We start from the raw sequence: 24934 nt of genomic DNA, 5'->3' as shown, positions 1-24934 counted from the left end.
AATGAGAGACAGAAAGGGAGCACATCTGGATGGGAGGGGAAGTGGGAAGGAATTGGAAGAAGTACAGGGAGGGAAAACTATGGATACATTATATGTGGGGGGAAAAAACCTATTTTTTAAAAAGAAAAAATATATTCCTGTTAAACTGAAACACTTTTTGTTCTATTATTAGTCACTTCCAAAGTCATTACTGCCAATATGACCAAGGACTTTCCTCCCTTGATGAATGGCAATGAAAAGCTCTACACTTTTCAGAACCTATGCTAGCAAAGAGGTAAATTTAGTTTTTAAATGTATCATCACAAACACAAGTTACTTCCCCAAACTCAACAGAAACAAACAAACAAAAAACCTGTTTCCTGACTTCTCTTCAATGTTTGTTTTTGAACCTTTATCTAAACATTGTCTCAGAGAAGCTCTGAATCTATACCAGAAGAAATGCCCTGACAAAGAGACAGTAAGTTCAGTGCATAAATTCTCCGTGCTCCTTTCTCAAAATTTACAAGTTTTCCACCAAGCCAAAAAAAAAAAATCTATATAAAAATAAAGTGAAAAGTAAATAAAAACCAAAATACAATTAACAAAACTCACTTAATTGGTCCCTTAAAATCTATGATTCCTTGGGTTGACAAGCAAGTGTGGTCTAACAGACTCTCCAAGAAACAGTGAGGAAAGCCAGACAATGGCTAGCAGAAAGGTAAGTGACACTCAAATGTCTCTAGCTTCAAGAGCAAAGTAAAACAAGGAACTTTACAAAGTAGGAGAGAAAGTCTTTTAAAAGTCCATTCTGACAGGATTGTCTTAGTCTAGGAGCTCCTGGCTGTCAGGGCAAAGAATGCCAATAGCAGATGGCCAGCTTCAAGGTATTAAGGCAGAGGGACTTAGAAAACCTGAAACATACTTACACTAACGAAACTATTAAGAAGCAGAAAAGAAGGGAGAATCAGACAAGGGATGCACACTGGCACTGGCAGAGACTGGAGATGGCAGGAACACCTCTCTTCTTGGCACTCAGCACCCACCTGGAGAAGCCATGCAAGACCATGTTAAAAAGACTTCTATGATCTATTCTCCCAGCAAGCTCAGCAAAGTGTCAGAGACTATACACCGAAACCTGGTCAGCAGAACTTTCGACTACAGGGAAGAAACTGAATCAGAATCACACAGTAACCGTTAGTCATAGAGGCAGAAATTTAGGTTTCTAGATAAATACACTTAAGGTTCCAAAGACCTAGACTCAACCTTGCAAAACGCTGCTCAGGGGCAAAGCCAGCATTCCCAATCATATTCCTGAAGGACTGCCCACAGGTGTGACCAGCATCTATGACTGTGCTTATGAAGAAAAGCCCACTTACTGAACTTGCATAGGTAGCCCAATTTTCCAAAGCACAGTCTGGAGGTGAGAAGAGCATCTGAAAGGTCCTTAGTAGGTATAACCAGCATCTGAGAAAAAGAAGGCCCAGGAATATGGCAAGCATTTGGGAATGCTAAGGGGCTCAACACTGGGCAAAACAAGCCAAACTGGATTCATAATATGTACCCCATCTAGTCCTCTGCTCTCCACGTTCCCTTACTTTATTTAACATCCAATGTTAATTTAGCAGGACAGATTTGTTCTGCGATCTCTCTAGCCCAATAAATATGACTATCTCTTAGTGTTGTCTGAATGAAATGGCCCTCACAGACTCATCATTGGAGATGTGGCCTTGTAGCAGGTGTGGTTTTATTGAAGAAAGTGTGTCACTGGGAGTAGGCTTTGAGGTTCCAGAGGCTCAAGCAAGGCCTAGTGTCACTTTGACTGCTGCTTGCTGATCCAGATGTAGAACTCACAGCTCCTTTTCCAGCATCATGTCTGCCTGTGTACTGCCATGTTCTGCCATGATGACATTGGACTAAACCTTTGAAACTGTAAGCTAGCTCCAGTTAAATGCTTTTCTTTATAAGAGTTTTTCTTTATAAGAGTTGCTGTGGTCATAGCAATAAAACTTCACAGCAATAGAAATCATAAGACACTTAGGGTAAACAATTTGAAAGAGAAAGACAAATAAAATTTGAGATAAAAGGAAAATAATCTGAACTAGTATCAATAAACTGATAAAATAACTAGGGAATACCTTAAAATATATTTTGCTAAACTGGAAAATATAAAAGAAACAAATACATTTCTAGATACATATAACCTATCAAAATTAAATCAAGATAAATAATTTAAACAGACCTATAGTAAACAAAGGTATTGAAGCAGTAATAACAATTAAAAACAAATTCCCTTCTAAAAAGTCTAGATCCACAGATTGCAAAATTCTACAGTAACTTTAAAGAGCAACCACCAAATGGTTTACAGACTACTCCACATGATAGAAAAGGAAAGAATACTATCAAGCTCTTTTTATGAAGTCAGTAATACCAATTTCAAAACCAGATAAAAAAGAAAATTACAGACAAAAAAATCTTGCTGATGAACTGATACAAAATTACTTGATATAGTATTTATAAAATCAAATCCAGAACACAAAATCAGTAACCATGATCAAGCTGACTTCATCCAAGAAATGCATATTTATCTATAAATGCAGTATGACTTTCCCCAAGTACATGATGATGGACCCTGACAGGTCTAATGGATGGTGTGGGGTCAGCTGAAGACTCTCTCTTGATGAGACTGAAACCCTACAGCTTTGGCCACTGTGTGTCTTGCAGCTGCTAGAAAGTGTGACTTCTGTGAAACCTGCAGGATTCTGGCCCTTACATGCTAGCAGACACCAGAGAAAGATGAGTAGCAACAAAAAGCAGCAATTAGCAGTGTTTTAATCCTCTTTCCCCATCTGTATAGCTCCAATATTGTCAATGGAATCTGCCATTACAACTCCTTGCTAGTCTACATGCATTAGCCCATCAACCTCAAGAAGTAGAACACCTCAATGGTTAGAGCTCTAACACACTCAACAGGATGATGCCATCCTTTTGGTGCAGTGTATAGTTACATCATACTAGCATTACAAGTTTCAGCCACCTGTTGGGCATTAAACTATATCCTGGTCTGAATAGGCTGAATGTACCATCCCCATGACTGATGCACTTATCACTGGCCATTTAGTCAAGGTAGTCAACAGGAAGTAACCCATTCCAATGCAATAGGCTGAGGAGGTCCCAGGAATTTGTCAGTAAGAACCCTGAAACTAGGTTCAGCTTTTGTTTCCCCATCCTTAACAAGATGTAGAAGCTCCAGGGAAGCCTTGTACAAACTTCGTCCAGTGGGCAGGCCTTGTGTTCTCCAAAATGAGAGAGGCCTATGCTATTGCTGCTGACTGCATGCAACATTTAGAGACCTCTTCTAGAGTGAAATGGACAAGGACAGGAAAATGTCCCATTCATGGTTGAGCATAGGCTCACTTACCATTTTAACTGCAGCAGAACTATGTGACTATGGCACGGTCCCTCTTGACCACTGAAGTTCGCAATCCCCTCTGCAGCACATATTGCACTACTATTGTGAGCATAAGGGACAGGATGAGAGCCTCGACTATATCTAGCATAGCTGCAAGGGCAACTAGCTTCACTTATCACTGAGAGGAGTCTTCTTGTCCTAAGTCCACCTTGATGACATCACCTCCTCCCTAGACAAGGCTTGACACCTGTCTTTCGCCTCCTGCACCCCTTCACTGCTTCTGTAACCTCACAAATTCTTGACCTGTCCTTCTGATAGCACCTATTCTATACAACCTTTCTGACACTGGACAACATCAATTCTCCAGCATCCTGAGACAGGACTCCATTGTCCCAACTAAGGTGGTAGTAATTTAGGGTGCATTCCTTAGATACTAAACCAATATGTTTTCAGAAATGACATATTCTTAGCCTCAAATTTACCCAGAAAGATCCCCGTTCCTAGATTAACTATGCTTAGATTCTGACTAGACAAGGAGACCTTCTGATACCCATTTAGCTAAAAATAATCCCAAATCCCTGATTAGCCAAGAAATACCCTGATTGGTTGAAGAACACACTGCTATCAAAGTCCTGTCTGGCCAGGAAGCACTCTAGTCAGCCTGAATTGTTCAGAAAATGTCTATGGTTGAATGGCTGTGTCCAGAGTCACTTCCTGTTGTTGCTTCAGGATTTCATAAACAGGGTGGATAGATAGACCTAAACAGTTCATTTACAATCTTGGAATAAACCTGACTAAAGTAGGAAACAGGACTTTAGTCTCTCAGGAATGATAAATGGGACATCATTCAGTTACTCAACAATAATTAACGGGACATCATCAAATTAAAAGAAACAACTGTGTAAAAAGAGAGCCCGCAGAACAGGAGGAGGACTTTGCAGGTCACCCATCTAACAGAGGATTAATGTTAGAACAAATAACTCAAAAAAACTAACCAACAATAAGTCAAACTACCTAATTAATACAAAGGCTAATTAAATAGACAGATCTCAAAAGATAAAATACAAATAGCTAACAAAAAGTTAAAATGCTCAACCTCACTATCTATCAGAGAAATAAGTCAAAACTACAGTGAGATTCCATCTTATACTCGTCAAAATGGCATTCATTAGCAAGTAACAGGCTGAAAAGATGTCTCCAGTTAAGAACACTCGCTGCTCTTCAAGAGGACCTGAGTTTGGCTCCTATCATGCATGTCAGGAGGCTCACAACCACCTGTAACTCCAGCTCTCCAATGCCTCTAGCCTTTGAGGACATTTGCACTCACATGGACATACTCACATATAGACACATACACCTATACCTAACTAAAAATAATATAAATTTCAAACAACAACAAACAAACTGTACTGGCTTGATCTGTGTTAACTTGACACAAGCTAGAGTCATCTAGAGTCAAGTGAGGAAGAAGTCTCAGTTGATGAGATCCAGCTGTAAGACATTTTCTCAATTAGTGATCAATGGGGGAGGGCCCAGACCATGAAAGTGTGGTGCCAGCCCCTGGACTGCTGGTCCTGAGTTCTCTTAAGAAAGCAGGCTGAACACGAGGAGCAAGCCAGTAAGCAGCACCCCTCCAATGGCCTCTGTATTATCTCCTGCTTCTGGGATCCTGCCCTGTTTTAGTTCCTGTCCTGGCTTCCTTCATTAATGAACAACAATGCTGAAGCATAAGCTAAAAAACCCTTTCTCCCCAACTTGCTTTTTGGTTATGATGTTTCATTACAGCAATAGAAACCATAACTAAGACACAAACAAGTAAAAAATCAATACTTAGACACTGCTAGTGGATGCAAACTAATCCAAACATCATGAAAGTCAATATGGCTGTTTCTCAAAATAAAATTCACTCTACCTTATGACTTAGTTAGAATCATTCTCAGATATTTAGCAGAAAAATTTTTTTACCAAGAACAAAAACCATCAACACATCATATATTTACTTGTAGATCAATAGTTACTGTAGCACTATGCACAATAGCTTGAGTCATAGAACCAACCTACGTGTTCAATAACAGAGGAAGAATAAAATGTGGTATGTATGCACATCAGGATTCTTTTCTGCCATAAAGAACAAAATTAGGTCATTTGCAGAGGAAAAAAAACAGATGAGTTAATCATCTTGAGTAAATTTAGCCTGTCTCCAAAGGACAAAATTGCACGTTTTCTCTCACCTGTGGTTCCTAGAATTTATAGATAAAATAATGTATTAAGTAAAACTGTCTGTCTACAGAACCTGGACACAACCTAAATGCCACTTGACCAAAAACTGGATAAGGAAAATGTAGTATGCTGTGGGACAATGGTACAACAGTCTTGTACCCTGTAAAGATTTGTGCTTGTATTTTAACAAAATGCTGATTGGCCAGTAGCCAGGCAGGAAGTATAGGTAGGGCTACCCGAACAAGAGATTTCTGGGAGGAGGAAAGGCAGTCTGCAGTCGTCACCCAAACACAGAGGAAACAAGATGAGAATGCCTCACTGACAAAAGGTACCAAGCCACATGGCTAACACAGACCAAAATTATGGGTTAATGTAAGTTATAAGAGTTAATAAGAAGCCTGAGCTAATAGGCCAACCAGTTTATAATTAATGTAGATCTCTGTGTGTTTCTTTGAGACTGAATGACTGCGGCACTGGGTGGGACAGAAACCTCTGTCAACAGTGGTACATTTACACAATCGAGTACTACAAAGCAGAAAAAATAATGACATCTTGAAATCTGCAAGCAAATGGATGGATCTAGAAAACATCACATTGAGTGAGTTAACCCAGACCCAGAAAGATAAATATCATATATACTCACTCATAAGTGGCTTTTAGACATAAGTCAAAATAAAAAATAAAAACTAGCCTACAATTCACAATCCCAGAGAACCTACACAACAATGAAGATTCTAAGAGAGGCATACATGGATCTAATGTACATGGGAAGTAGAAAAAGACAAAATCTCAGTAAATTGGGATCATGGGGACCACGGGAGGGTAGAAGGGAGAGGAGAGGGTGGGAGGGGAGCAGAGGAAAATGTAGAGCTCAACAAAATTAATAAAAAATACTGTCTAGGGAACAAAAGACTAACAGGAATAAGAGGGGAATGAAGATGGAGGGTAGGTGGCATGGGGGTAGGGAGTGTGCTGAACATAAAATACAAATTTGTGTGAAACTTAAAAAGCTAAAATAAAAACTGGAGTAACAGCTTTTTAGCAGACATTTGTTTCACAGAACGTTTATTTAATTCAATTTAAGTATCTTAATTTGATTAATCCGATTTGACATTTGTGTAATTTTTAATTTAAATCCAATTTAAGAATAGGTCAGGATATGCAATTTATAAAAGAACTGACACATAAAAATAAATATTACTAAGATGAAGACAAATTTAATTTTCTATTTGAAGCCACTGTGCCTTTCAAAAAATTATAACACATATATGTAATAAAATATATGAGTATTTGTATTACTTTATTTTAAAAATTGTCAAATTAAAAGTGATCATAAAATTATGTTTAATATATAGTTTTGATAGAACAACTTTGTTAAATAGGGTAGGAGGTTGTAACTTTAATTTTTTTTAAAATATGAATTACCTTCAAATAAACTGAGGTCTCTTCGTAGCCGTGGTCCATAAAGCCCTTCTAAAATACTCTCAAAACCTGTGTTTTCAAAGAGAGAAAAGTTTATTAGCTCTTGGAAAATCTTTACTTTTTAATGATCAAAAACTTTAATCCTATGTCAATCAGCAAATAATTTACCATAGTATAATGTTATTTTCACCCAGTTTAAAAAATTACTAGACAGTATACTAACTATATAGTGACTGTCAAATTAAGATTGTAAAGTAATTAGAATTTCCAAATGTATATATTAACCCAAGCTAAAGTACTGTCAAGCATAATTTAATATTTTAGACAAGAATGCTGATGAGAATACGGGGAAAGGGTAACAGTCATTCACTGTTGGTTGGATAACAAAACTATGTAACCACTATGGAAAATAGCGTGGAAAAATTTCAAAGCAGGAAAAGCAGATCTACCATATGATACACCTAAAACACTATGCGGCATATGCCTAAAGGACTTCACATCATACTCCACAGATACTAACTTAGCCATGTTCATTGCTGCTCCACTCACAACAGCAAAGAAATGGCAACAGCCTACATGTTCTATGCTGACAAATGGATAATGGAAATGTGGTATGGATATACTATAGAACACTAGGCAACTGTAAAAAAAAAGTTCAGTCATGAATTTTGCAGGCAACTTGATAATGAAGCTAGAACACATTATACTAAACGAGGTGACTCAGACCCAGAAAGACAAATGTATATTCTCTCTTATTTTGAATCCTAGCTTAAATATTGAGATGTGAATATATAGTCTGGAGAAACCATACTGCTGAAACTAGTGAAGTAAAAATGGGACCAGGTAAAAGGGGCTGGAGGTGGGGAGAGTTACAAAAAGGCCATAGTAGAAAAGAGGTGCTATAAAAAGGGCAATAGGAAAAATAGGGAGGGGCGACTTTATGTGTGAAAGGGAGGTGGAGAGGGAAACACTGGACAGAGAAGGAGGGATAAAGAACATCAAAGATGACTGAAAAAGACACAAGAAAACATGATTTTACGCTTACTTACAAATAATATGCATGCATGTGTATAAATATGGGAATAATTTACATAAAGTTATGCCACTCAGGGTGATATTGCTCCCACAAGAGCCATAGACTAACAAAAACCTTGGTTCCAGGCAGGGGCATCTCCTTTTTGACTTATTGATCGGGGGAGTCCAACAGACTTCCAAGGCTTTTAGTGCCTCCCAGAACTTGAAGCACTACAGCTGAAGACACCACATACTTCAGACACAGAATTTTCTAGAAATTTTCTGAATACATTCTCCCTAGTAATAAACTCTTGAATATCAGAAGGTGGTACACAAACTGCCAAGGGAGAGAACAGTTGGTACTTCCACCCAGATCTAAGGCCCATAAATCTCAACACTGACTGGATCGGCAAGCTATCCAGTGATGCAATAGTGGCACTTACATCCTGGGACAACAGTTATCTAATTGGACTTAAGCCAACTTAACAGGAAGTGATTCATGCCTCGTACTGTAACTCTTGCCAACTTCCAATTGATGAAGGGGTCACAGATGGGGTAGAACTCTCTACTGATAGTTTCCTAAGCCAATATAATTTCTAACTGTATTATTCTAAACACTTGTCTTTATACCCACAAATGACCATGGCATCTTTTACCCTTCACCAAAGAAGTCTCTTTTTGCAAGAGAAGGAGACTATTACAGAGATCCACAATTGGTCAAAATAAAGATAATAACTGATTATAGGGTGCCCAAATCCAATTGATATATCTTCAGTGCAACACCAATATCTATGACTCAGGAAAAACTGTGGAAGGGGAGGCAGAAAGATTTTAAGATCAAGAAGACCAAGACCACTAATGTTAGATAGTCTCTTCTATATATGATAAGGAAGCTGTACCCATAAGCTCTTAATATACGGTTACATGAACAAACTCAGCATAATGACAAAACCAGGTGACAAGAAGAACTACAGATGGTCAGTGCTTGCTGAGGGATGAGAATCTAATGCCCCCAGGGACAGGCCCTCCCACATAGACTATCCAATCCCTATTGGTCATCCCTGGATAAATGTATGTATGTAAAAACAAAGATGAACTGGCTCAAAGAAATTTCTTTGTATTTCTAGCTTGGCAAGCATTGATTTCCTATCGTGAATGTTACTTAATTTTATCAGGTTTATTTTGGTTACTGAACTAATGATTTTTAAAAACCTCTAACTACAGTAAACATCCCTGACTGATTCTGAATGTCAAATCCTAGGGATACTGAGTATCATTCCTAGGGATATTGAGTATCAGATGACATTTTTTACATGCTGGTCAGGTTTCTGACTCTGGTATCTCCTTTGAAATTTCACCAATGAAATTGGCTTATAACTGTTTTCCCTTTAACATTAAGCAAGATGGGAGGAAAGATTGTTAGAGCCAGAGGACCAGGATGCCTTCTGTAAAATCTCAGAGAAAAGACTGGGAAATTTCAAGCACAATCTCTCACTAAAACGGCTGCCTTAGACATGACTTGAACAAGAACAATATGGAAGGGAGAAATCTCATGGAACCATACCTCAAAACAAGCAACTAAGGAATTCTGAGAGCAGGAAAATAGTCTTTTCCAGGCATGATCCCCTAACTGGTTATCCAATACCAATGATCAGCTCTAAAAATAGATGAGTATAACACTAAATAGACTGTTGAACAGATTATTTTTTTTTCTTTTTTTCTTTTGGTTTTTTCGAGACAGGGTTTCTCTGCAGCTTTTTTAGAGCCTGTCCTGGAACTAGCTCTTATAGACCAGGCTGGCCTCGAACTCACAGAGATCCGCCTGCCTCTGCCTCCCAAGTGCTGGGATTAAAGGCGTGCGCCACCACCGCCTGGCTGAACAGATTATTTTTATACACACACACACACACATGCAACTAACAATTTAAGAAGAAGCTATAAAATTGAGAGGGAGCAAGGGGGGACATGAGAGGAGTGAAGAAAGAGAAGGGGAAAACAATGTGAAAACATTTAAATTTAAAAGATTAAAACAAAATTTCCTTTGTACATGTTTTGATACTGCTCTGAGTACAGGGATATTCCTCCCTTCTCTAGTATCAAACAACAGATATTTGCATAGTTTTCACTATGTCTTTACTTCCTGTCACAAAATCAATACTGCTGCTTTTTATTCTTTACGTTTTCAATAAAGTTTAGTAGATGCTTCTCAATTTTTAAATTTATTTATATTATTATGCTTATTTTGTTTTATGCTTTGCCTGCACATATGTCTACATACTTACAAAAATTTTAGTATTGTAATAAAGAATCAGAAACTCAAGCAGTCAATTATTTTGTTTGTTTGTTTGAGTTTTTCGAGACAGGGTTTCTCTGTAGCTTTGGTGTCTGTCCTGGAACTAGTTCTTGTAGACCAGGCTGGCCCGAACTCACGGAGATCCACCTGCCTCTGCCTCCCAAGAGCTGGGATTAAAGGTGTGCACCACCACCGCCTGGCTACAAACAGTCAACTTTTAACATTGTAATAAAGAATCGGAACCTCATGCAGTCAACTTTGTTCATCTGGGAGGAAACCTCAGTTCAAAGGAGGGAATTATTTCAGACATCAAGATGCAGATAGGGATAGTGAGGGCTGCATTCCAGGCACTAGGAAAGGTTTGGTCAGCAAGAGACACAACGATAACAAAATTACAAGTATATGAGACACTTGTCTTGAGCTGCCTTCTTTACAACTCCGAAACCTGGACAATGAAACAATCCTTGGAACAGCAGCTGAATGTGTTTGAGATGGCCATGTCTCAGGAGGATTCTTGGTGTCACACGAAGAGATACACTGTACAACAATGATATTTACAAAATCTCTGTCTACAGATTGTCTATGGGATATGGCAACAGCGCTTAAGATACTTTGGCCATGTTATGAGAATGAATGATGGCAGATACCCGAAGAAAGCACTGCTTGGAGGAGTACATGTGATGTAGGAGAGTCTTCTTTCTATGTGTTGCTTTCATTGGTCAAATGAAGAAACTGCCTTGGCTTTTTGATAGGATAGCAGCTTAGATAGGCAGAGTAGACAGAACAGAATGCTGAAAGAAAGAAGCAGAGTCAGGCAGACGCCATGATTCTCTGACCTGAGACGGACGGACGTAGGTTAGGATCTTTCCCAGCAAGCCACCACCTCGTGGTGCTACACAGATTATTAGAAATGGGTTAACCACGATGTGAGAATTAGCCAATAAGAGGCTAGAATTAATGGGCCAGACAGTGTTTAAATGAATACAATTTGTGTGTTATTTTGGGAGATAAGGTAGTCGGGTGGCTGGGAGCCGGGCAGGACAAAAAACGGCCCGCCACTCCTCAATACAACATACATGGGATAAGGTGAAAGGGAAGGCACAAAAAACACAGCATAAAGACAGACTGGAACCTTAGATATGACAATAACATAAGCATCTAGGATTGCCCAGAATAGGAACTGGAGAACTGCCATAAACAGGCAGCCCACGTATGCTTAACTATTGCTGGGGCGTAAATGAATGAATGTCTCTAAACTACATGAGTACCTGGTGCATGTGGAGGCCTGAAACTGGAGTTACAGACAGATATGAGCTAGCATGAGGATGCTGGAAATGGAACAAGTCCTCTACAACAACAGTCAATGCTCTTAACTGCAGAGCCACCTCTCTAGACTTTATTATGTTCACTTTATTATTCATTAATTTCTGCTCTGCTTTGATTTCTTTCTGTCCTCTATTTTGAGGTTGTTGATTAGCACACTAATATTCAGCATTTCTTCATTTGCACACAGGCACTTGAAGCTATAAATTTCTAAGTACTACTTTGGAGTTGTATCCTACAACTATATATGTATAAATTGTATTAGTTAAAATATTTACTAACTTTGGAATGATAACTGTTTTGATCTATGGGGCAATAATAAATCTATCAAATTCCAACCACATGAGACGAGTTCTCTCTCTCTTTAAAACTAGCTAATAACTTCACTGCGTTTTAGGAAAAGGAAATGTTCAATCTGATTCCAATCTCTGAATTTTTGCTGGCACTTGTTTTTATGCAAATATTTTCAAAATAATTGAAAGGAATATGTATCACAAAGCATTAAGTGCAGGGTTCTAAATTTGTCCACAGCATTAACACTGTACTTTTAACTATTAGACATTCTGTTTTTTTTTTTTTTTTTTTTTAATGTCGGCTTGTTGTTATCAATTGTGAGGAAAGTATATAAAATCTTCTTTTAGATTCTGGGTTTCTGTTTTCTTTGACAACTGAAAAACTGTGTTATAGTTTCAAGGGTTTGTCATAGTATATAACATTATAAATAATATATAGTTCTGGAAAATAGAAATCTCATTTTTGTTCTGGCAGTTTGGGCATCAGAACATAATTTATAGTAATTAATACTACAAGGTTTTAATACATTTTATTACTTCTTCCATACCTGTCCCATTTCAGTTATCTTTTTACAACTATATTTCAAGCTGTACCATGTTTTCTGAGTTTAGCTATTATATTTAAATTACCAATGTTCCAAGTTTAAACCCAGGATCTAATCTACTTTTATTCTTTATCTCAAGTTCTAACTATTTCCTCCATTTTTACATACTTTTGAACAGGAATGCCAAAGTTGTGGGATACCTGTCAATAACAGTTGCTAACAGGGTGTGGAAGCAGCCCAAAAGAAAGAAGTATGTTGCAGTCAACAAGGTTGAAAGGAGTTGGAGATTTTAAGCAATAACTGACATCAGACATGGAGACACAGAAATTGGAGTTTGCCTGGCTGGTTTTTGGTCTTGTTTTGGGTCAGCATATCTTCATTACGCTCCCTTTCTTCCCTTTCGGAAAGTGTATGTATGTATATATATATGTGTGTATATATATATATATATATATATATACACACACATATATATATATATATATATATAGTATGTGCCACTGAATGTTGGAAGTATGTAATCTGCTTTTTTATTTTGGTTTTACAGAGTTATAGTTAAGAGATAGCCTGGAGTCTCAGAATAGAATTTGGACTTTTAAACAGCATTGAAACTAAAAGGCTATGGGGATTTTTGAAGTTGGACTAAATTTATTTTTGCATTGCGATATGGCTAGAAGCCTATGGGGGGAGCAGGGAGTGAAATGTGGTAGTTTGAATAATTATGGCCCCCTGAGGCTCAAATATCTGAATACTTAGTAACCAGGAAGTGGAAACTGAAAGAAGGACTAGGTAGTGTGGCCTTGTTGGAGGAAGTGTGTCACTGGGGTGGGCTATGAGGTTTCAAAAGCACATGCCAGGTCAGTGTTTCTCTTTTCCTTCCTACTGCCTGACGGATCATGATATAGAACTTCTCTAACACCATGTCTACTTGTGTGCCACCACGCACCATGCCATAACAATGGGCTAACCCTCTCAAACTGTAAGCCCCAATTAAACTCTCTTTTCTCTTTATAAGAATTGTCGCTGGGCGGTGGTGGCGCACACCTTTAATCCCAGCACTCGGGAGGCAGAGGAAGGCGGATCTCTGAGTTCGAGGCCAGCCTAGTCTACAAGAGCTAGTTCCAGGACAGGCTCTAGAAACTACAGGGAAACCCTGTCTCAAAAAAACCAAAAAAAAAAAAAAAAAAAAAAAAAAGAATTGTCTTGGTCATGGTGTTTCTTTACAGTAATTGAACAGTGACTAAGACAGTCTAGCTTATTTAGCTTAATATCACAGTTCCATCTATTTTCCTATAGACATAACTCAAGTCTTCTTTATGGCTGAATAATATATATTTATAATGATATATAATATAATATATACAATAAGTTACATTATATTACAATATAATAGTAATCTACTGTATGTATGTAATATCTACTGTATGTATGTAGGAGTATATATGTGTATTCACACTATCTCTTTTGTCCATTGATGGGCTCCTAAACTATTTCACATCCTGGCTCTTATAAATTGTGCTCCAATAAACAAATGAGTATTGTGATGGTTATTCTTGGCTGTCAACTTGATTACATCTGAAATTAACTAAAATCTAAAACTGGAGTGGCACATCTTTGAGGGAGTTTTGCTTAACTTGAAGTGGAATCTATTTTTACTCAGAATCTTAGAGGTGGGAAGATACACCTTTAATTTAGACCTTTGGGGTAGAAAGGTATACCTCTAATCTTGTCCATGTCCTCAGTTAGAAGTTTATACAATGACATGGAAGAAAAAACTTCTGCTCTTTGCCTGTTTGCTCTTGCCTTGCAGATGTGGGATTCTCCTCTGTTTGCTGTGAATATGTTTTATTGTCATTGGTTAATAAAGAAGCTGTTTTGGCCAGTGGCTTAGCAGAATAGAGCAAGGTGGGAATTCCAAGCAGATAGAGGAGTCAGGGAGAAACTATGGAGTCTCTGAAGGAGACAGATGCCAGATGGAACCTTACCAGTAGGCCACAACCACGTGGCAATACACAGATGAATAGAAATGGGTTAATTTAAGATACAAGAGCTAGCTAGCAATATGCTCAAGCTATTGGCCAAACATAATTGTAAATAATATAGCTTCTATGTGATTATTTTGGGTCTGAGCAGCAGGGAAATGAATGAGCAGTTTCCTCCAACACCATGCTAGCAAGTCCATTCACTGGCTTTAGAGCCTACTTCTTCAGGATTCTGGCATACACTAAAGAACAGCTGAGACATCCAGCTTTGTGGACTGAAAAATTACTGGATTATCAGACCTTGTGTACACAGACAGTCATTGTTGGGTTAGCTGGAATATAGCCTGTAAGTCATTCTAATAAATCTCCTTTACATATATTGAGATAGTTTGAAAGAAAATGGCCCTCAAAGGGAGTGGTACTATTAGGGGTGTGACCTTGCTGAAGAAAGTGTGGTCTTGCTAGAGGAAGTATGTTACTGTGGAGGGGTGGGCTTTAAGATCTCTTTTGCTCAAAATACTACCCAGTGTGCTAGACCAGTTTCTGTTGCCTGATCAAAATATAGAACTCTTAGCTAACCTTCCATTACCATATCTGCCTGCACACCACCATGTCTCACCACGATGATACTGAACCAAACCTCTAAAAATAAAAGTCACAGCAATTAAATGCTTTTCCTTTATAAGAGTTGCCATGGTCATGCTGTCTCTTCACAGCAATAGAAACCCTAAGGCATGTGTGTACATACATTATACATGTCTACATATACACATATTGCATACACACATATATATGCATGCATGCATGCATACACACACACACACATATAGAGAGAGACACAGAGAGAGAGATTCACTCTTTAAAGTTCTGTTACCTAATACAGGTATGTGGGTAGGCATTTTATACTGACTTCTTCAGGAGTTGTATGGCTAAAGGACACGATAGGTTTAGTTTTAGGCTTTGTTTGAGGGACCTCCATACTGCTTTCCATGCCATCTAGATCAATTTATATTCCTTCTAAAAGTGCATTAACGTTTCCTTTTCCATGGTACATTTACCAAGAATTTTTTTTAAATTACTGATACAGCCCTTTGACTGGGAAGAGATAATATAATGTAGTACTGATTTGCATTTTCCTTAAAGACAGAGATGTTGAAACATGTTTTCATGTATTTGATGGCCATTTTTACTTCTATCAAAAAGTTTCTGTTTAGTTCATATACCATTTGTTGACTGAAATTGTTTGCTCATTGGGTGTTGTGTTGAAGTTTGGTATTCTTTGTATGTTTGTGATATTACTCTCCTGTCAGAAGAACAATTGCCAACGATTTTATCCTCTCAATCAGGCTATATCTTCACTTGGGAACTGTTACCTTTTCTCCTAGAGCCCATTTCTTATTCTATTTCCTGTGCTAATGGGCGTCTTATTCAAAACACTATTGCCCATCCCTATAGCTTCAAGCATTTTTCTTGTGATTGCCTCTAGTAGTTTCAAATAAATAATTTTTATTTTAAGGTCTTTGCTCCAGTTTGAGTTTATTTTTGTATAGGGTAAGATGTAGATATAATTTTATTCTTCTACATATGACAAAGAGTTACTAATCAGAAAGTCAGGTTTTAGGTACCATGGCCAACTCTCATTATCTCTTCCTTATGTTACATACAATGAGACAAACTGCTTGTCCCTCTCATTCAACCAGGAAGAAAGGGGCTCTAGCTTTCCCAGATGCTCTTCAGAACCCTGAAAAATCACAGCCAACTGCAAAGCCCCTAGGAATATGTAGTGCTCTAAAGTCCCATCAGATGACTGGTATAAGGTATTTCATTGATAGTATTTGACTGGTAGCAGAAAACTGATCCCACTATACATAGCCCAGAGGCAAATCAGTAATCTCCATGCACCTGAAGCATGACTATGGTCTGTTATATGGCTTACCATAAAAAAATGGCAATAATACTACACTCTTCCCCCTCATCAACATGTAAGATCATAAAAAATTAATGTCTCAATTAATCCCAATACAGTCCCCACTGGCAAGGTTTTTGCACTGTTCCCTGGGATAAACATATGCTTGTGTCTTCTCAATTATATCCTCAACCACTTACAGCTTTTGCTTGTTAGTCTTCTGTCCATCTATAACTTTTTAAACTGTTATACCAAGAACCTAGACAGAAGAGGTCTGACTTCCTTAGCTGACCTCCCTATAACAATATGGAGATGCCCAATTGTCCTGGTATCACTGGATTAAAAGATTGTTCATTTCTCCAACTTGATCTTGGTGCTTTTCTACACATTGGATGACTTAGCTATGTGACAATTTCTATGTCCTGTCCCACTACGCCCTGCGCCTTGTTTTCCAATGTCACAATTTTTTTTTGCAAATAAATGCTCCATAATCTGTGAGATGGCTCAGAGGTCAAAGGCATTTGCTGCTATGTTATGGAATAGAATACTTGTTTAACAATGTAGAGATGTTTGTATTTGTTTATGCTGCATTTATTTAACTATGTAAAAATGTGTTGCTGTTTTACTTTGCTTGCCTATAGTACCTGATTGGTCCAACAAAAGCTGAAGCAAGGCAGTAGAAGGATAGGCAGGGCTGGCAAGTAGTGAGAATAAGTGAAAAGAGGAATCTAGGCTCAAAAGACAACAAGGGAGAAAGAGAAGGAGACACCCTGGGACAGCCAGTCAGAAGCCATCAACCAGAGATACACAGAGGAAGCATGAAAGTAGGATATACAGAATGAAAGATAAAAATCCAAAGGTAAAACAAAGGTGAAGAGAAACAGGTTAATATAAGTTATAAGAGCTAGTGGGAAATGCCTAAACTAAGACCGACATTCATAACTAATAATAAGTCTCCATGTCATGATTTGGAGGCTGGTAGTTCAAAAAAGCTTGCCATACTGCTAAGCCTGAGATACTGTGTATCCCTGGAGCCTACATGGTAGAAGGAAAGAACTAAATCCCACCAGTGTTTTCTGTCCTCCATTTGTGTGCACTATGGCACATTCACATGTACAAACACATAAATACACAATAAGCAAATATTAAACGTATTTTTAAATGCATGCATTGTGTGCTTGTGTTCTAGTTTATTAGCTGTCAAAAAAGTTTATTCTCGCTGATTTGTTAACTTGAGTAATTTTATTTAAACAAATTTTGTTCAGTTATTTCCAAATATTTGCTTTCTAATAGTTCTCTTTGCAAATATTTAGCACTATTATTTATTCCTTTAAGTATGAAATTGTATTGTGAGACGTAATGACTACTGGTGGCTCCTTACCACGTTAAGGAGATTAAAGCCATTGACTATTGATCAGCTCTAAATAATGAAAGAGATACAGAAAATAACATAGTCTACAGCACAATAACACCAATTTCAGATTGCTAACCACTAGATTTATAAGATTTAAGATATACTATGTTAAGCCACCAAACCTGTGACCTTTGTTACAATAGCAAAAGGAAACTAATACACGATTCAGACTAAATACAATGACTTGAAATTCTTTAATTGGCAGAAGTCACATATTTGCTAGAGGGCTAAACCAGCTTCCATTTATTTCATAAATACCTTGCTGTGTTCAAGTGTAAGAGTTTTCTTCTAGGTAGAAATTTATAAGTGGAATTGGGTGGTTCTGGGATATGAAATTAAGTCAATTTAAATCTAACATCCTGTTTTCATTAAATGATCAAAGGCCAATATAAAACATTTTTCAAACATGTAACTATAAAATTGTCACTTTAATTTAAAATTCCCAATTACTGAGGTGCAGAACATTTTCACATCACATATCTATATTCAGACTTTCCTTTTGACACTTTATAATTTGGCTTTGGGCCTTTTATGAATTTCAAAATAGTTTCATATACTCATTTAATTATCAATTTTTATAAAGCACAAGCATCCTTCATACAGATGTTTTGTACTTGTATGTTATAATCTAACTTTGTCTTGTTTTATGATTTTCTTTTATACAAGAAAATTTGTGAACATCAATCATTTTCTGTATCTGTGAACTTGGTTTTCACATGTAGCTCTTTAACCCATTATAATTGGTGTAAGATGAAAATAGTTTTAATTTGCGTTTCTCTGATGGCTTAAGTTTTAAACATTTTAAAAGGTGTTTCTTAGTGTTTTGAGAACTCAGTTTAGTTCAGTGCCACCTAAACTTGGCTCATCTAATTTCTTGATATCTAGTTGTTTTAATGCTTCTTTGTATACCCTAGATAATAAACTTATGTCAGATACATAAATAGTAAAAGAAAAAAAATTCTCATTCTGTAGGCTCCCTCTTCACTGGCATGATGGTGTTCTATGCTGTGAAGAGGCTTCTTAGTTTAATGTCAATTTATCAATTATTGGTTTGATGCCTGTGCTACTGGGCTCCTGGATCACTAAGTCCTTTCCTGTTCTTGTAATTTTAAACATATTCTCTATTAGATTCAGGCCATCAGGTCTTATGTTGAAGTCTGTGATACATCTGAAATTGAGTTTTTTGCAAATTAAAAATATGGATTTAGTATTATTCTTCTACATTTAGCTATCCAATCTGCTCAGTACCCTTTGTTGAAGATGCTGCCTCTTCTCCAGTGTGTATTCTTTTTTGTCTTTGAAAAAAAAAGAAAAAGAAGAAGAAAGAAAGAAAGAAAGAAAGAAAGAAAGAAAGAAAGAGAGAGAGAAAGAAAGAAAGATAGGTCAGGTGTCTGCAGGTATGGGGATTATGTATGAGTGTTCAATTTTATTCTATTGACCAATGTGTCTGTTTTTGTGCCAATATCATGCTGCTTTTTTTATAGTTCTGCAGTATAAATTAAAAGCAGAAATGGTGATAGCTCCAGAGCAGTTCTTTTGTTGCTTGGGATTGTTTTAGCCATATTGGTCTTTGTGTTACCATATGAAGCTTAAGATTTCTTTTTATATTTTTAATTAATTAATTAATTAATTATGCATACAATTTTCTGTCTGTGTGTATGTCTGCAGGCCAGAAGAGGGCACCAGAACTCATTACAGATGGTTGTGAGCCACCATGTGGTTGTCGGGAATTAAACTCAGGAAGAGCAGGCAATGCTCTTAACCACTGAGCCATCTCTCCAGCCCCAAGATTTCTTTTTTTAAAACAATTTCTGAGAACTATGTTGGCATTTTGATAGAGAATGCATTGAATATGCTTTTGGTAAGATGGCCATTTTCACAATATTAATCCTACCAATTCATGAGAGGTCTTACCATTTTCTGCTATCTTCAGTGTCTTAAAGTTTTTATTATACAAGTCTTCGTTAGATTGATTGTAATCACTTTTTGAGGTTACTGTGAATGGAACTGTTTACTCTGTTCTCAAATGTTGCTTGTGTAAAAAATGATTTTGTGGATTGATTTAGTATTCTTCTACTACTTTGTTGAGTGTATCTATCAGCTGTGAATGTTTCCTGGTGGAGACTTTAGGATCTTTTATGTATAATTCATATCATTTGCAAATAAAGGTATATTGACATTTTCCTTTTCTGTATGTATTCCCTTAATCCCTCTCACTTGTCATATTGTTCTAGTTAAAATTTCAAGCATTCTAATAAACCGGAATAGCTTGAACATTCTTGTCTTGTTCCTGATGTTTAGTAGAAATGTTTTGAATTTCTCTGTTTTTAGAGTGATATTGACTGTGGCCATGTATACTTGTCTTTATTATGTCAAAGTATGTCCTAATATCCTTAGTCTCCCTGTGCTTCTGTGACTTTAATCATTAAGGGATGCTAGATTTTGCCAAAGGTCTTTTCTAAATTTTATTAGATGATCATATGGTTTCTGTCATTCTACTTAGGCAATGGATTATGTTCATAGTTTCATATATGTTGAATCATCACTATACCTCTGGGATGAAGCCAACTTGGTCACAGTGGATAAATTTTTATGTGTACTTAAATTTGATCTGTGTGGTGGTACAAATAGTAATGGTTCCAAAAGACTCATGTGTTTGAATGCTTGGCCCATAGGGTGTGTTTTGGGAGAAGTGTGTCATTGTGGGGGCGGATTTTGAAGTCTCATACACTCAAGCTGTGCTTGTTGTGCCACACAGTCTCCTTCTGCTGCCTACAAATCAATATGTGGAACTCTCAACTCCTTTTCTAGAACCATGTCTGCCTGCACATCACCATGTCCCACCACGATAATGGACTTAACCTCTGAAACTGTAAGTCGGCCCCAATTAAATGTCTTCCTTGATAAGAGTTGTGGTGGTCATGGTGTCTCTTCACAGCAATAGAAAACCTAACTAAGTCAGTTTGTAATAATTACTGGAAAATTTTGCATTTATGTTCATCAGACATATTTAATGACCACATTTTTGTTGCTATCAGGGTTAATTTTTTTGGCTCTGTAAAAGAATATAGAAATGTTTCTTCAGTTTCTATTTTACAGAGAAGCTGAAATTTGAGAAGTATTGGTGTTACTCTGAAGGTCTGGTATAAATCTCTGCTTAGTCAATGTGGCCCTGGGCTTTTTCCAGTTAGAAAACTTTTGATTGCTTTGTCTGTCTCATAAGATTTGTGTATATTTTTAAATTAGTTACTTCTTGATTTAACTTTGATAAATCATATATATCTAGAAATTCATCCATTTCTTTTATGTTTTCCAGTGTAGTGAATTATAGACGTTTAAAGTATAACCTGATGATTATCTAAATTCTCAGGTCCAGTAATAATGTCTCCTTTTTCATCTCTAAAATTATTAATTTGCATCCTCTTTCTTCAGGCTAATCTAGCAAAAGGTTCATCAATCTTGTTAATTTTTTCAAAGAATCAACTCAATTTCATTGATTATATTTTTTCTATTTATATTTCAGTAATTTCGGCACTGACTTTGATTTCTTTTTTTTTTTTTCTTTTTCCATTTTGGATGTTTCTTTTCTTATTTTTCTAAAGTTTTTCAGATGCATCATTAAGTTATTAATAAGATACCTTTTCAGCTTTACTTATGTAGGCCTTTAGTGCTATAAACTTTCTTATTAGGACTACCTTCATCATGTCTCATTGACTTTGATATGCTATATTTTCATTTTTATTCTAGAAAATTTTAAATTTCCTTCTTGATTTTCCCTTGATCCAATTTTCAGTAGTGTGCTATTTCTGCCATTTCCATTGTTATTATATAACTAGCTTTAAAATGGTATTGCAATTTTCTTAAATTTGGAGAATGTTCTATTGGCTGATGAGAAAAAAGTGTCCTCTTTATTGTTTGGGTAGAATGATCTGTAGCTGTTCATTAGATTCATTTTATTAATAATGTCATTTGACTCCAAAGTTTCCATTTAGTTATTTTTTTGTCCTCTTCCAGATATTCTATCTGGACATTAGTTAGGGTGAGGTATTGAACTCACTTATCTCTGTTAGAAAATATCAGTAATTTTCAATCTAATGCTGTTTCTTTTATGAAACTGAGTAGGGGTGTATTTGGTACATAAATGTTTAGAATTCTAATATTCTTTATTTGAATTTTTCTTTTAGAAATTATAAAGTGCCCTTCCTTACTCCTTCATCCTAGTTTTGATTTCAAGTCTATTTTTTTCAGATACTAGAATAACTATGTCTGCTTTGTTCTTAGTTCTATTTGCTTAGGATAACGTTTTCTTTCCTTTTACTCTAATCTGTCCTTGATGGCAAAGTATGTCTCTTTGAGGCAGTAGAAGAATGGATCCTTTTTATTAATATGTTAGTCTGAATCTTTATACTGAGGAATCAAGACTGTTAATATTGTTATTAAACGGTGTTTATTAATCCTTATTATTCTGCTGTACTGTTTTTTAGACCTCTTCTGGTTAACTGTTTTGAAATTACTTATCAATTTATCAATTTATTTATTGTGTCCTTGCATATATGTAATCTTCCCTTCAGACTGAAGTATTTTTTGTAGAACTCGATTAGTGGACATAAATCTCTCAGATATTTTTTATTATGAATTGTTTTAACTATAACTTTCAATGCCTTTCAATATCCTTTCTTTATTCTATATACTTATCCATGTTTCTTTAGGTTAGGAATTTTTCTCCCATTACTTTGTTGAAAATATCTTCTTTGCCTTTGATCTGGGTTTCTTTCTCCTTTTATATCTATAATTCATGGGTTTGACATTTTTTATAGTGTTCCAGATTTCCTGGATGTTTTGTTTCTAGTTTCTTTCTTTCTGGTTTTAACTTTTTTCCCAACATAATATTTTTTATTGATTATTTGGGAGTTTCACACAATGCACCTTGATCACATTCACTTTACAATCTTTCCAGATCCACTTCCCTCTTGTGATTTCCCCCAATTAAAGAGGAAAAGAAAAAAAAAGACCAAGTCCAATTTGTGTTGCCCATATACTAACTGGAGTATGGCCAGCCCCTTAAAGAAAACTGAATCCTTCCCCACTCTCACCCCGTCAGAAGCTATAAACTCTTCAGTATCTCTATCACAATTTTTAATAGTTCTCTTCAATGGCATCCTGTCTAGATATTCTCCTTCCCTCTCTCCCTACTCCCCCACCTCTCTGTCTCTCTCTCTGTGGCAGGAGACCTGACATCCACATGGTCTTCGGTGGTAACACAGGCCACAGACATCAATATGGCCTCCTTCAAGAGCACAGACCATGGACATCCACATACAGACCTCAACGTGGTCTCCAGCAGCAGCACAGATCACAGGCATCAACACGGTCTTTGGTAATAACACAGACCACGGACATCAATGGAAGCACAGACCATGGACATTTACATGGCCAGCATGAACCACAGACACCATTAGTGCCTTTGGTGGCAGTACAGGCTACAGACATCAACATGGCCTCTGGTGGAAACATACCCATGGACATCAAAATGGATCCAGGTGGCAGCACAGACCATGGACATCCACGTGGCCTTCAGTGGTTAACATGAACCACTGACATTCACATAGTCTCTGAGAGTAGGACCATGGACCTCAACATGGTCTCCTATAGGGGCATAGACCACAAACATCAATACAGCTTTCAGTGGTAACACGGACCATAGATATCCATACGGCCAGTACAGATCATAGATAACCATCATGGCCCTCGGTGGCAGTACAGCCTAACAAAAGCAATACAGCCTCTGGTAGCAACTCAGCCCACAGATATCAACATTTTCTTTGACTGAGTGATTGATTTCTTCAATACTGTCCTTCAGACTTGATATTCTCTCTTCAACCATTTAAGAAGTTATTTTACAATTATATTACCACCCCCTATTCTCTTCCACTTTATCCAATTTCTTCTGGGTACTTTATTTTACTTCCTGAGTTTTTCATTTTGCATTTTATTCCAGTTAGGTATTTCCTCAAAGATTCCTTCTCTATTAAATTCTATTTTAATATCTCAAATAGTTTTTACTATTTCATTCAACAGTGTGTCCCTGTGGTCTTCATTCAGGAATTTAGTCATATCCCCAAGTTACTTGAACGTAATTTATAATTGCTATTCTGAAGTCCTTGTCTTGTGTATCAGCTAAGTTGTTTTCCTTGGAGAACTGGACATACTGTCTTGGTTATTCATGTTCTTAGTGGTTTTTTTTGTTGTTGTTTTGTTTTGTTTGTTTGTTTGTATTTTGGGGATGGTGTGGGAAGTTAAAATCTAACCTGGATTGAGGCTGTTTTAAGTGTTTCTTGGTATGGCTATCTGGTCTTCTTTTTGTTAGTTAGCTATTTGGATCTTAGTTTAATGTTATTCCAACTTGTCATGTTGTGGATTAGCTGGATGGTTTGTTTTCAGTCTTTGGGATACTTTAAGGTTTGAGATTCAAATCCTCTAAGTTCCCAGGTACACACAATGAGTAGGATGGCAGAGGTCTTACTCTAGATGTCTCTAAGATTACAGGTCAAGTACTGAACAGTCCCAGGTACAGTTCCTGTCTGATGGTACCATCTGGGCTTCATGTTCAAACTTCTTGAGGTCCCAAGTTAGCATGCTAGGTAGGTGAGGTGGTTGACAGACTGGTAGATAAGGGATGAGACTCCAAATTTAATATTCTGTATTTTTTCTTTCAAATTTCTAGCAAACTACCTATGAAAACCAAAATTATAATTCTTAACAGCCACTTTTTTTTTATTGTGTTGACTATGGCTTCTAGTTGGTGCTAAATAGAACTGGCAATGGAGAGCATCCTTTGAATGTAACTAAATACAAACAAAAATCTTCCAACATTTTGAATTCACACGTAATGCTTGGTGTGAGTTTCTGGTAGTTAACCTATATTTAATACCACAAATATTTCCTTTTGTTGTATCTCTTTTTATTTTTTCCAGAGTAATAGAACTTGGTAGCTGGAGACATAAGAAAAGAGACAGGGAACAGAGAGACAATCTCATGGACCAGATATTTTGATGAGAGAAAAACAAAAGTATTTATAGTATAGTACACAATCCATGTGAAAGAATTCTATGTGCATCATTTATGTCTATTTTA

The 24934-nt window shown here is 36.8% G+C and overlaps 1 protein-coding gene across 12 annotated transcripts in view; it reads right to left on the bottom strand.

Annotated features, from left to right (window-relative positions):
• The window catches only part of Lcorl (ligand dependent nuclear receptor corepressor like), a 147247-nt gene that overhangs the window by 90097 nt on the left and 32216 nt on the right, over window positions 1-24934 (bottom strand). For 11 of the 12 annotated variants that reach the window (XM_038328370.1, XM_038328353.1, XM_038328381.1 and 8 more), the window contains exon 2: window positions 7034-7099. In XM_038328370.1, the coding sequence (XP_038184298.1) occupies window positions 7034-7099 (66 nt within the window). Of the gene's footprint in view, window positions 1-7033; window positions 7100-24934 lie in introns of those variants that run through there. The other variant, XM_038328336.1, reaches the window with a different exon arrangement.

The sequence above is a fragment of the Arvicola amphibius genome, chromosome 1, assembly GCF_903992535.2.
Source record: "Arvicola amphibius chromosome 1, mArvAmp1.2, whole genome shotgun sequence".
Classification (NCBI taxonomy): Eukaryota; Metazoa; Chordata; class Mammalia; order Rodentia; family Cricetidae; genus Arvicola; species Arvicola amphibius.
This window is presented reverse-complemented; position numbering and strand designations above follow the sequence as displayed.